Genomic DNA, 12,297 nt, shown 5'->3' on the forward strand with positions numbered 1-12,297 from the left:
GCCCTAGGCAAAATCGCCTTCTGGCGCCCCCCGGCACATGCGTCATGATGCATGTGTCACGCATCATGACGCATGCGTCATGCCCCACGCACAACGCCGCAAGCCAAAAGGAGAGCTCAGCGCCCTCCCGCCTGTGGAGGGGGCGCTATGAGCTCCTCAGCGGCTGCAGTAAGCGAGCGGCGGCGGCAGCGCCCATAGCTGAAGGCTTCAGCTACGGGCGCTGCCGCTGCTGCCACCGCCACCACTTGCTCGCTCTCTGCAGCCGCTGAGGAGCTCACAGCGTCCCCTCCATAAGCGGGAGGAGCGCGAGCGCGCGCTGTGGGAGGGCGGCGGTGGCGCAGGGGTTTTGCGGGGCAGGATAGCCAGCGCCCCCTCCATTTACGCGCCCTAGGCGACTGCCTAGTCTGCCTAAATGGATGCACTGGCCCTGACTGGACCTAATGGTCAGGGGTCCCTCGACCTTTACCTTACTTAACAGTCAAGCCCTCTTCCCTGGGAACTCTGGGAATTGTGGTTCTGTGAGGGGGCCAATAGGGTTTCCCAGCACCTCTCGTGCAGGAGAGACCATTGCCCAATTAGCTAATGATTGGAAAGGAGCATTTGAAGGCTGACAACAGGGCTGTGTTTCTAGAGATTCTCATGCCACTCAGGGGTGAGGTATGCGGTTCTCTAATCTGAGAGCTTCACGGAGTTCCTGCTTTTCAAAGGGCCGTGGCCAAATTCATATCCCCGAACAGTCTCAGACAGTTACACAATAGCAAACAAACTTCCTTTTGTGAGGCCGGTCATTTCCCCCCACTCCTTTCTTCTTCGGCCTCCCTTCAGCTTCCCAAAAGAAGGCTCTTTTCTAATTGGATTTACATTTTGTTCAACTTCAAAGTGCTCTTGTCAGTCCTAGATAGTTCATCAGGATTTTCACCCCAATCTGAATAACACACCAGGACGAGGAGACATAAAAAGGAAAATTTATTGTATGTAATATGAACGAAACTGTTTTCTGCAGAAACCTTAAATAATAGAAATGATTTCTTCTCATTTGCCATACTCCAGATCTGCTTGACGATTTTGCTAAGCGCAGATGCTCAAAATAATAATATCTGTTGGCAGAATTTTTAAATCAAATGGTTCGTGTCTGATGCGGAAGCAGGAACACTGAGAACCAAATTCTCCCTTCTTCCTCCCTCCCTCCCTCCCTGCCTCCTGCACCGCCATATGGCAAACAACTTTCCCCATTTGGATTACATTTCAATCTTTTCCAGCCGCCTTTGGATTGAGCTTTTAAAGAAAAATAACAATGATCACAGATGGCAGGTGCCCCGCCCACTGTGGGAGGAGCTTAGTTGTTCGCAGCCCTTCTTTCTTACTTTGGGGATTCCAGCTGTAATTCTCTTTGGCTGCGGAGATATAACAAGCAGAGGTCACCACCATGGAAGGGAGGCAGTGAATTGGGAGGGCGCTCGAGGAGGAGGAGAACTGCAAATCGTTTTGGGAAAAGAAATCTGAGGTGAGTGACATCTCTCCCCAAAAGGGCTTGTCCTGGATGCTGCCTTGGTTGTTAATGTCCTTATTAAGATTCCCTGCAGAGTAACGGTTTTGAAAGTGTGAGGAGTTCTCTTCCATTTGCCCCCAAACCCACCCCACATCTCCATCCTCGTGGATGGGAACAGAGTGCTAATGAGGTGACCTTTTGCAAACAGACAGAGCAGGGACAAATCCTTTGGCAGAGGGGGAAATCTCACCCTTGGCTCGGATGGATGCGTTTTATTAACAAGTCTCGAAAGCCACGCTGCGTTCTGAGTGATTTCTTCCTATATAACGGGCCGTGAGCACGCATCTAAAACCGATGGATGAGTTGGGTGACCCTCTCTTTTGGCCGGTGCCAACAGCAGGAGGGGATCAGTGGCAGTGAGAGTTTGCAAAACATCTGGCAAGGAGGCTTCCCCGTCATCTTGCAAATGGAGCAGCGAGTAATCTGTGAAATGTTAACATCTGGGAGGAAGCCGTAGCCAGTTCCCAAAGTTGTCGCCGAAGCCAAAAGAGCCAAGAGGCAGAATCACACTTTCCCCAAACTAAATAACTCTGTATGTGGTTTGCGAAAAAAGAATTGGATAGCTCAGTCAGAAGAGTTATTCTAGCTTGCAGCAGCGGAATGACGAAGCAGGTTTAAAATTATATTTTGCTTTGTTGTTAGAGTATGAGACTCTTAATGTGAGGGTCATGGGTTCGAGCCCCACCTTGGGCAAAAAATTCCTGCATTGCAGGGGGTTGGATTAGATGGCCCTTGGGGTCCCTTCCAACTTTGCAATTATATGATTAGCAGTAATGTACAAAAACTCAACACCTTCTAGTACTTAAATGATATTAACAATGCCAAAACAATAAAGGCATACACAACTCAATATCTCAAAGCTAAACAGTCCAAATATTCCCCAGTAAGTCCAGGAGAACAACTCTCTTTTGAGCTTTGTGAAGAATCACATTATCAGTAAAGCACACATCTGTTGTTGTAGATTTCAGCACAAGCAATCTATCAGTTGTAATAGCTTTTAACCGTATTTGTATATATGTTTTTTAAAGAGGGTTATTTCTGTTGCAAATCTATTGTGAACAGTGTTAGGAAAGTTGTTGCACGTGCTAGACAACTACAGCTTTTTAACCTCCAGGAAAAGAGAGATGGGGAAAAGGCTTAAAGTTGGGTTTATTTTTAGACACCTGGGGTTCGATTTAAAGGTTGTCTTCTACAGGGATGGAGAAGGAATTTGATTTTGTTTGCATTTTAATGAGAAAACACCCGACCCACACTTCTCAAACCAATCAAAGTGAAACACAGCAACCCTTTCTTTGAAATTCAATGCAATTTTCCAACCAAAACGCATATATCAAAGGAAAGTACATTAGTGAAAAATAACATATATAATGCATCAGATATGAGGAAATTACTGGCAAAAAGTATTGTTCAAAGAGGAGTAGCAAAAATGTGTTATTAGGAGAAATTCGCACTAAAATGCTGGTGAATTTTCACTATTGGGCTATAGGGTTGCTTTTATTTTTATTATTTATTTTGTGGTTGTTTTATATATTGGTTTTATTCTGTGAACCACCCTGAGACCCACAGGTATAGGGTGGTATATAAATTCAATTCATAATAATAATAACGATGATGATAATGAATATAATTGCAAATTGCTGCTGAAGTGTGAATTTGCTCAAACTCCAGCTTTGCACAGGATTCAATGGTTGGTGCAAAGGCTCCTGGGATTGCACTTTCAAAGGCTCATGGGAGTACTGTTTTTGTGCCCTTTTTGTGCCCTTTCTTCTGGGCTATTTTAGGGCCAGTTTTGCCATTTTAAAACTCACTTCTGGGGCCGGTGCGACACACGCTTGTGCTATTAAAGAAAAAAAATACTTTAAAAGGAGAGTCACCCTTAAAAATTCAGACCTTTGACTGACTTGAGAAACAGACTCCACGAAGAATAGGATGGGAGCCACATAATATAAGAGTATCTAATGTGAGGACTGGGTTCCGCCACTCCCGTTTGCTTGGGGATCATATCACGCTCTTGCATATTCTGTTTCTGTAATTGCTCCTGCCCTGAAATATCCAGTAACTCTCCCCACCCACCCCTTTGCTTCTGTTTGATAAAGGATCCCTTACGGTAAAGGAACCAGGACGGAATCCGCTGGGTTCGTAAAACTTCCGTGCATTCCTACTACTTCTCTTGCCGTTGGAGATCTAATGTGAAACTGAGCCCCACCTTTGCCTGGTCTAAATGTTGGAGGAGGGAGAGTTCTTGGACTTCCAGCTCCCATCCTGCCCCAGTTTCGGTAGCAAGTGGTCAAGGAAGATGGTAACTGTAGTTCAACACCATCTCGGGCATTAAGAGGGTGGAGGGGGCCATCTTGGAAGTCAGGAGGGGGTGGTAGCTTGCAAGAGAGCATTCTCTGTAGGAGAGTAAGGTAAAGGTAAAGGGACCCCTGACCATTAGGTCCAGTCGTGACCGACTCTGGGGTTGCGCGCTCATCTCGCATTATTGGCCGAGGGAGCCGGCGTATTGCTTCCAGGTCATGTGGCCAGCATGACAAAGCCACTTCTGGCAAACCAGAGCAGCACACGGAAACGCCATTTACCTTCCCGCTGTAGCGGTTCCTATTTATCTACTTGCATTTTGACGTGCTTTCGAACTGCTAGGTTGGCAGGAGCTGGGACCAAGCAACGGGAGCTCACCCCGTCACAGGGATTCGAACCGCTGACCTTCTGATCAGCAAGCCCTAGGCTCAGTGGTTTAACCCTCAGCGCCACCTGGGTCCCTACCTGTAGGAGAGTAGGAGAGCTGAAAATAATGCCAATATATTTCGCCTCTGCCAACCAATGCACCCCTTTGTTTTCAGATGGCACAAGTCCCAAAAGCCCAGGACACAAATTTTCACCGTCCTCTAGCAGATATGGGGCTCATTTATCATCATTAATGTATTTAGCGTTAACTCTGGAAGTGGATACTCGATTCTGACCAAACTAAGCCTACTTTTGTGATTGCAAAGGTAAAGGACCCCTGAAAGTTAAGTCCAGTTGCAGACAACTCTGGGGTTGTGGCACTCATCTTGCTTTACTGGCCGAGGGAGCTGGCGTTTGTCCGCAGACAGTTTTTCTGGGTCATGTGGCCAGCAGGACTAAGCCACTTCTGATGAAACCAGAGCAGCACACGGATACGCCGTTTACCTTCCCACTCTATCTACTTGCAGTTTTTGGCGTGATTTCGAACTGCTAGGTTGGCAGGAGCTGGGACCGAGCAATGGGAGCTCACCCCATCACGGGGATTCGAACCGCCGACCTTCTGATCGGCAAGCCCAAGAGGTTCAGTGGTTTAGACCACAGCACCTCCTGCATCCCTTTTGTGATTGTACGTTGTATTAAAGTGTTCCTAATGTTGCTGATATCGTAACATACCTTAGGAACTTATGGTGAAGGCCAGATGAAAAATATCTGGAGGATGATATCTGAAGGACCACAAGATCATCGGTCCTGTGTTAAATGTAATAATAACTGGGGACAGGTTGAAGACCTTTAGAGGACAGAGATGAAATGAGGAGCTCCCTTTTTGAGATATGCTTTGGCCTTGTGAAAATGCCCCCAACACCCCCCTACCAATCTTCTGAGGGGCATGCGAACATAAGTGGGGAAAGTGTTGTGTTTGCCGAAAGTCCCATCTGAGCTATGCATTTAAAGTAGCATCGTGCCGCTTTAAACAGCCATGGCTTCCCCAAAGAATCATGGGAAGTGTAGCTCATTAAGGGTCCAAGAGAAAGAAGCCGAGAAGGCCATTTCGCCAGCTGATTAGAACAAAAACCAACTTGGTTCCTCTTGGCCAACCTTTCCAAAAACTGCTGCCCTACAGATGTTCTGGACTCCACAATCTGGCCACTTTCTGAACTATTGTCCCAATCTAAGCATTTTTCATGGTGACCTGGAATTTTTGAAAGTTGCAATAGTGCTTGTTCCAACACATTAGAAGGTTCTGTGGCAGTTAAGTGATTCACTGGGAGGCCTGTGGATGCTGCAATGTTGATTTCTTGGCAGGAAGATAAACTGAGACTTTGGATTAAGTAGCATCCAAGGTACATTGGGGAAGGACAGAGAATGGAGCCGGCTTCTTCAAGGGTACATAAATCATATAAGTCAATTTTTATTTCGGATTACATAGTACCTGAGTGGGGACCATTCTGTGCTACTGTCTGTAGCAGAAGGGCAGACCGTACTAGGCTCTCCTGAAATGGTTCCTGTATTTAAAAATGTATATTATGCTCATAGCAAAGCCTCTGGTTGATGTTTACAGACAGCTTAAAATCACAATACAGTGGTACCTCTACTTACGAATTTAATGCGTTCCAAATGCACATTTGTAAGTAGAAAAAAATTGTAAGTCGAATCCCATAGGAATGCATTGGGAGAAAAAATTCGTAAGTAGAAAAAATCCTATCTAAAAATTCGTAAGTAGAAAAAATCCTATCTAAACCGCATCCAAGATGGCGGACGGAGCTCCATTCGTAAGTAGAAACATTCGTAAGTAGAGTTATTCGTAAGTCGAGGTACCACTGTACAAACAAGTAAATCAGACCCTCCAAGTGTCCCTATTTTCCAGGTACATCCCTGATTTAGAGAAGCTGTCCTGGTTTCTGATTTGAACCTGGAATGAGGCTACTAGATGGGTGACAGGGACTGATTTCTGGGACCATCTGTTCTAAAGGATCTTCACTGGCTCCCAGTACATTTATGAGCACAATTCAAAGTGTTGGTGCTGACCTTTAAAGCCCTAAACCAGGCACCCCAAAACTTTGGCCCTCCAGATGTTTTGGACTACAATTCCCATCATGCCTGACCACTGGTCCTGTTAGCTAGGGATCATGGGAGTTGTAGGCCAAAACATCTGGAGGGCCGCAGTTTGGGGATGCCTGCCCTAAACGGCCTCAGCCCAGTAGACCTGAAGGAGTGTCTCCACCCTGGACACTGGACACTGAGGTCCATCTTCGAGGGTCTTCTAGTGGTTCCTTCACTGCAAGAGGTGAAGCTACAGGGAATCAGGCAGAGGGCCTTCTCAGTGGTGGCACCCACCCTGTGGAACGCCTTCCCATCAGATGTCAAGGAGATAAAGAACTACACAACTTTTAGGAGACATCTGAAGGCAGCCCTGTATTGGGATGTTTTAAATATTTAATGTTCTAATATGTTTATATATGTGTTGGAAGCCGCCCAGAGTGGCTGAGGCAACCCGGCCAGGTGGGCAGCATATAAATAATATTTTTTTTTGGCGATTTTTAAATTATTACTCAATGGTGTTATCCGACTCCATAAAGAATCAGTTTTAGGACATGCTCAGGACTTGAAGTCAAAAGAGGGTTGCATGTGTGAAGAGAAAGTTTGTGCACAAGCTGCATACTTCACAACAGACTAGAGATGTGATTTTTTTTAAATAAAAAAAATGAAAGCTGAGACCCTTAGGAGAAAGGGTCCTATATTCCCCTTTGGCATCCCGCTGTAGCATACGCAAAGACCTGAGCAAAAACAGTTGACTCTCAGAGTTCTTATTTCAGGTGGAGGATAACGCAGAAGTCCCAGAAATGGACACTCGCCCCATCACCGTCGGACAGCTAAGGAAACCATGGATGAGTTTACTGCGTCATTATGAACACCGATGCTTTACCCGCTGCCTGGCTGGCTTGTACAGCTGTCAGTGGCAACGGGATCGCCAGAACAGGATTGAGCGGGGCCAGTGCTGCTGCTGCAGGGTGAATGCAGATTCCCGTTAGATTCCTTAAGAAATAAGTCCCAGCGCATGGCTGGAAAACCTTGCCCCTCTCTCCCAGTGGTGTAGCGTGGGTGGCCGACACCCAGGGCTGCTCAGAGTGGTGGGGGGGGTGGGAGCGAGGTAAATGGATGGAGAACGCATGCACATTCAATTGTCTAACGGCGTCCGCATCACCAAGGAGACCGCAGCCACAGAAATAATAATAAAAAAACAAGAGTCGTTCCATTGTCTGGAGAGGTCGCACGGAGAAGCCGTTTTCAATGGAGCCCAGCAACAGAACCTTGCAGCCTGCGCCCCTAACAATTTTGCACCTGGGGCAATAACCCCTGTGGTGCTCCCAGGCTACGCCACTGTCCCCTCCCTCTGCCCAACGGGCCTATTCCTTTGGGGGGAACTGGCTGAGGCATGGGCGGGTGGTGGTCAGACCCCAAAGTGAGTGGGCCAAAACATGTACACCATACACACTCCTTCTCTTCCTGTCTCCTTCCCCTGCCTCTCTCCGTCTTCTCATTCTTTGAGCAGGGGTGGAGGAAGGGGTGTGTGGTGGGGGCGGGTCACCCCAGGTGTCACCACTGAGAGGGGTGACAAAATGCCGAGTGGCACTCATCGTGGGGCCTGCAGCACCCCCAATCCACGCAACTCTCCTGAGAGTGACGCAGTGGCTTGGGCGCCCGCAGCCTCTGTTGTTGTTGTTTAGTCGTTTAGTCGTGTCCGACTCTTCGTGACCCCATGGACCAGAGCACGCCAGGCACTCCTGTCTTGCACTGCCTCCCGCAGTTTGGTCAAACTCATGTTCATAGCTTCGAGAACACTGTCCAACCATCTCGTCCTCTGTCGTCCCCTTCTCCTAGTGCCCTCTATCTTTCCCAACATCAAGGTCTTTTCCAGGGAGTCTTCTCTTCTCATGAGGTGGCCAAAGTATTGGAGCCTCAGCTTCAGGATCTGTCCTTCCAGTGAGCACTCGGGGCTGATTTCCTTCAGAAAGGATAGGTTTGATCTTCTTGCAGTCCATGGGACTCTCAAGAGTCTCCTCCAGCACCAGAATTCAAAAGCATCAATTCTTTGGCGATCAGCCTTCTTTATGGTCCAGCTCTCTCTATGGTCCATACATCACTACTGGGAAAACCATAGCTTTAACTATACGGACCTTTGTCGGCAAGGTGATGTCTCTGCTTTTTAAGATGCTGTCTAGGTTTGTCATTGCTTTTCTCCCAAGAAGCAGCCGTCTTTTAATTTCGTGACTGCTGTCACCATCTGCAGTGATCAAGGAGCCCAAGAGCTACCGCAGCCTCTGAGCTACCCCAAACGGTCCGCCCACCGCCTCCCCCCCCAGCTGTAGGGTGGATGAGTGGGAGGAGGCAGGCAGACACCTCGGAGGCTCTGCGAAGCATCCTGCCCCGGCTTGCCCTGCCCCGTGGCTGGCTGGCGCCACCCCTGGGCACAGGGCACGCGCACCTCCCTAGGCGCCCGCTCGGCTTGCTCCACCGCTGTCTTTGAGCAACCCTTTCCCCTGTCCTTCCCACCCTCTTCCCCACTTTCTCCCACGTCCACCAATGTATCTTTAGACGCCAGGCAAAAACTCTCCTCTTTGGCCTTTAACAATCAGTGCCCTCTTAGAAGTGGGCGGGATGTTTTAAATGCATTTCTTTTGCTTTTAATGTATCTTGGGGAGGGGGGGGGCGCGCGTTCCCAGTCTGTCTGGTTGTCTTTGGGTCGCCCTGGGCAAGGTGAAGCGGCTAGCAAATGAATAAATAAATAAATGTGTGAGAACATTTTAAAGAAATAACCTCTGTAGATAAGAAGGAGAAGGATTTCTTATTCAACTAAACCAGGGTGCTGCCAGCCATTTTGCACATTTGCATAGGAGAGGAACTTTCAGTTGAAAAAAAAAGAGCTTTCATTTTTTATTTTTTTTAAAAAAGTTTAATGAAATCTCATTCGGGTTTTCTTTCCCTTTGTTTCCAGAGGGAGTGCATCTTTTTCCTCCTGGTGTGCCTGGCGTTCTGCCTTTGGTTCGTCTTTCTGTACCTGTGGGGAGAAACCAAGAATGACTACCATAATTTTGACTGGTAGGTGCCCTGGTTATCTGACCTCTGAAAGCAACATCCTTAAAGAAAAGGGTTGCTTCTAGGAGTGGGGGAAGTGGTAATACAGACCACGACCGATTTACACATGTCCATTGGCGCACAACTGCACACAAGCGCATTGTGGTGTCCCAGAAGTGGCCAAAAAAGGATGCATAACAGGGTGGATTATTTTTAACTGGGTAATAATAATAATGATAATAATAATAATAATAATTTATTATTTGTGCCCCACCCCTCCGGCTGGGTCTCCCCAGCCACTCTGGGCAGCTTCCAGCAAAGATTAAAATACAATAAAATGTCCCAAATTAAAAAAATTCCTGAAGGGCAGGGAAGCAAACTGCTGGCTTATCTTGCATCACTTTATTTCCTGAAGTGTTTGGCTTATTTCCTCTTGGTTGCTTTAATAAACTGTTCCCAAAAATGTCTTTTAAAAAAAAACTTCCCTAAACAGGGCTGCTTTCAGTTGTTTTCTAAATGTCAGGTAGTTGTTTATCTCCCTGACCTCCGATGGGAGGGCGTTCCACAGGACGGGCGCCACTACCGAGAAGGCCCTCTGCCTGGTTCCCTGTAACTTTGCTTCTCGCAGTGAGGGAACTGCCAGAAGGCCCTCGGAGCTGGACCTCAGTGTCCGGGCAGAACGATGGGGGTGGAGACGCTCCTTCAGGTATACTGGGCCGAGGCCATTTAGGGCTTTAAAGGTCTGCACCAACACTTTGAATTGCGCTCAGAAACGTACTGGGAGCCAATGTAGGTCTTTCAAGACCGGTGTTATGTGGTCTTGGCGGCCGCTCCCAGTCACCAGTCTAGCTGCCGCATTCTGGATTAGTTGTAGTTTCCGGGTCACCTTCAAAGGTAGCCCCACGTAGAGCGCATTGCAGTAGTCCAAGCGGGAGATAACTAGAGCATGCACCACTCTGGCGAGACAGTCCGCGGGCAGGTAGGGTCTCAGCCTGCGTACCAGATGGAGCTGGTAGACAGCTGCCCTGGACACAGAGTTGACCTGCACCTCCATGGACAGCTGTGAGTCCAAAATGACTCCCAGGCTGCGCACCTGGTCCTTCAGGGGCACAGTTACCCCATTCAGGAACAGGGAGTCCTCCACACCAGCCTGCCCCCTGTCCCCCATGAACATTACTTCTGTCTTGTCAGGATTCAACCTCAATTTGTTAGCCACCATCCATCCTCCGCCCGCCCATAAAAGCTGTACTGCAGCTTTTGTTTCTTGTATTGTATGCTATTGTGTTACAATTTCAAATTACATGGTCCACATTGCCATTGTTTTTCAAAGATAGGATGTGGACCATGGGAATGAAGCCTGCGGAACGGTGGTGTTCTGCAGACCGCAGTCTGGGAGCCCCTGGTCTAGGATAATGTCAGGGACTGGACTGAGGAGGAATGGTGGAGACCTCCTTGTCGGATTACGCTGGGGCGTCCACGCAGCCCCCGAGATGAGCCAAACCTCTCTGGGCATCTTCCTGAAGTTGCGCAGCTCTGGGACATCCATAAATCATTGGTCCAGGCACGCTCCAGCGACACATAGCAGATGCCTATGTGCACAAACAGGACGCGGGTGGCGCTGTGGGTTAAACCACAGAGCCTAGGGCTTGCCGATTAGAAGGTTGGCGGTTCGAATCCCCGTGAAGGGGTGAGCTCCCGTTTCTCCGAAAGCATGTCAAAGTGCAAGTAGATAAATAGGTACCGCTACAGCGGGAAGGTAAACGGCCTTTCCGTGCGCTGCTCTGGTTCGCCAGAAGTGCCTTTGTCATGCTGGCCACATGACCTGGAAGCTATACGCCGGCTCCCTCGGCCAATAACGCGAGATGAGCGCCACAACCCCAGAGTCGGTCACGACTGGACCTAATGGTCAGGGGTCCCTTTACCTTTACCTATGTGCACAAACACTCAGCAGAGTTTAGCAGAAACAAAGTGGAGATTGGTGTGCTCTTTCTAAGCTTTTATTAAGCAGTATATACAGGACAAAGTGATCACGGCGTCCTCTCACTTCAGCTCCGAGAGAGAACAGAAAGTAAAAAGTACAAAAACACAACAGAGCGGAAGAGATAAGGCTAGCTTCCGTTCTCAGGCTTGCCAAGCCCAGAAAGTAAACACAGACAGGTGATGTAACAATCACACATCAGCAACGGAGGAGTGAAATGCTTACACTCCTCCTGAACTTTCCCAAGAAGAGGAGGGCAGTATAGATTTACAACAGTGGTTTGCAGAAGGCTGCAGAGGGGAGAAGCTGAGAAATATTGGAAGAGAGGCAGAAGGAACAAGAAGCACCAATGGAGAAACAGCTGACAGACTCAGTGTCTTTGGAAAGCATTCTTGATGCCCCCCCCTCCCAGGACCCAACGGGCATTGAGAGTAGGAGAACAGAAAGCTCAGATCATCTGACGCTGGGATGACATAGAATAAGAGAGACGGAGGGGGTGGGACTTTACTCGGAGCAACGCCATTATCTAAGAGAGATGGCATTTCTATCTCTCTCTCTGTGAAAATTGGATAAAAGACTTGGTAAGAACTCTTCCTGTTTAACTACTTCTTGTCTGTCACCATGGGAGGGGTGAAGCCTGACAGATAATGGTTTTTATACTGTGTCTTGGGAAACCCAGGGAATCCTCACTGAGAAACGCAGTAGTGGCAGGCAACCCTTTCTGAAATCCAGCTTCTTCTTGCCTATCTTCCTTCTGCAACCCACAGGCCCCATCACCCCCATAAGGAATAGCCAGGCAGGTGCCGGAGCTGAAATGCCTGCGAGGCACAACCGGCCCTACTGTTAGGCAAAGTGAGAAGACAGCCTCGGGTGGCAGGTTCAGGAGGGCAGGGCCATAGCGATTCCTAAGCCCAGCCCCTTGACCATTCCCTTCTGTTGGAGTACAGAGATGTGTCGACCACATCTCCTGGAA

The 12,297-nt window shown here is 48.3% G+C and overlaps 1 protein-coding gene across 7 annotated transcripts in view; it reads left to right on the top strand.

Moving 5' to 3' along the window:
- Positions 1–1,367: 1,367 nt before the first annotated feature.
- GDPD4 (glycerophosphodiester phosphodiesterase domain containing 4) overlaps positions 1,368–12,297 on the top strand; it is a 40,773-nt gene continuing 29,843 nt past the window's right edge. For all 7 annotated transcript variants that reach the window (XM_060273919.2, XM_088668457.1, XM_060273917.2 and 4 more), the window contains exons 1-3: positions 1,368–1,504; positions 7,087–7,281; positions 9,267–9,370. In XM_060273919.2, coding sequence (XP_060129902.2) covers positions 7,114–7,281; positions 9,267–9,370 — 272 coding nt within the window. In that variant the 5' untranslated portion in view covers positions 1,368–1,504; positions 7,087–7,113. The remainder of the gene's footprint in view (positions 1,505–7,086; positions 7,282–9,266; positions 9,371–12,297) is intronic.

The sequence above is a fragment of the Zootoca vivipara genome, chromosome 4, assembly GCF_965207765.1.
Source record: "Zootoca vivipara chromosome 4, rZooViv2.hap1.1, whole genome shotgun sequence".
Classification (NCBI taxonomy): Eukaryota; Metazoa; Chordata; class Lepidosauria; order Squamata; family Lacertidae; genus Zootoca; species Zootoca vivipara.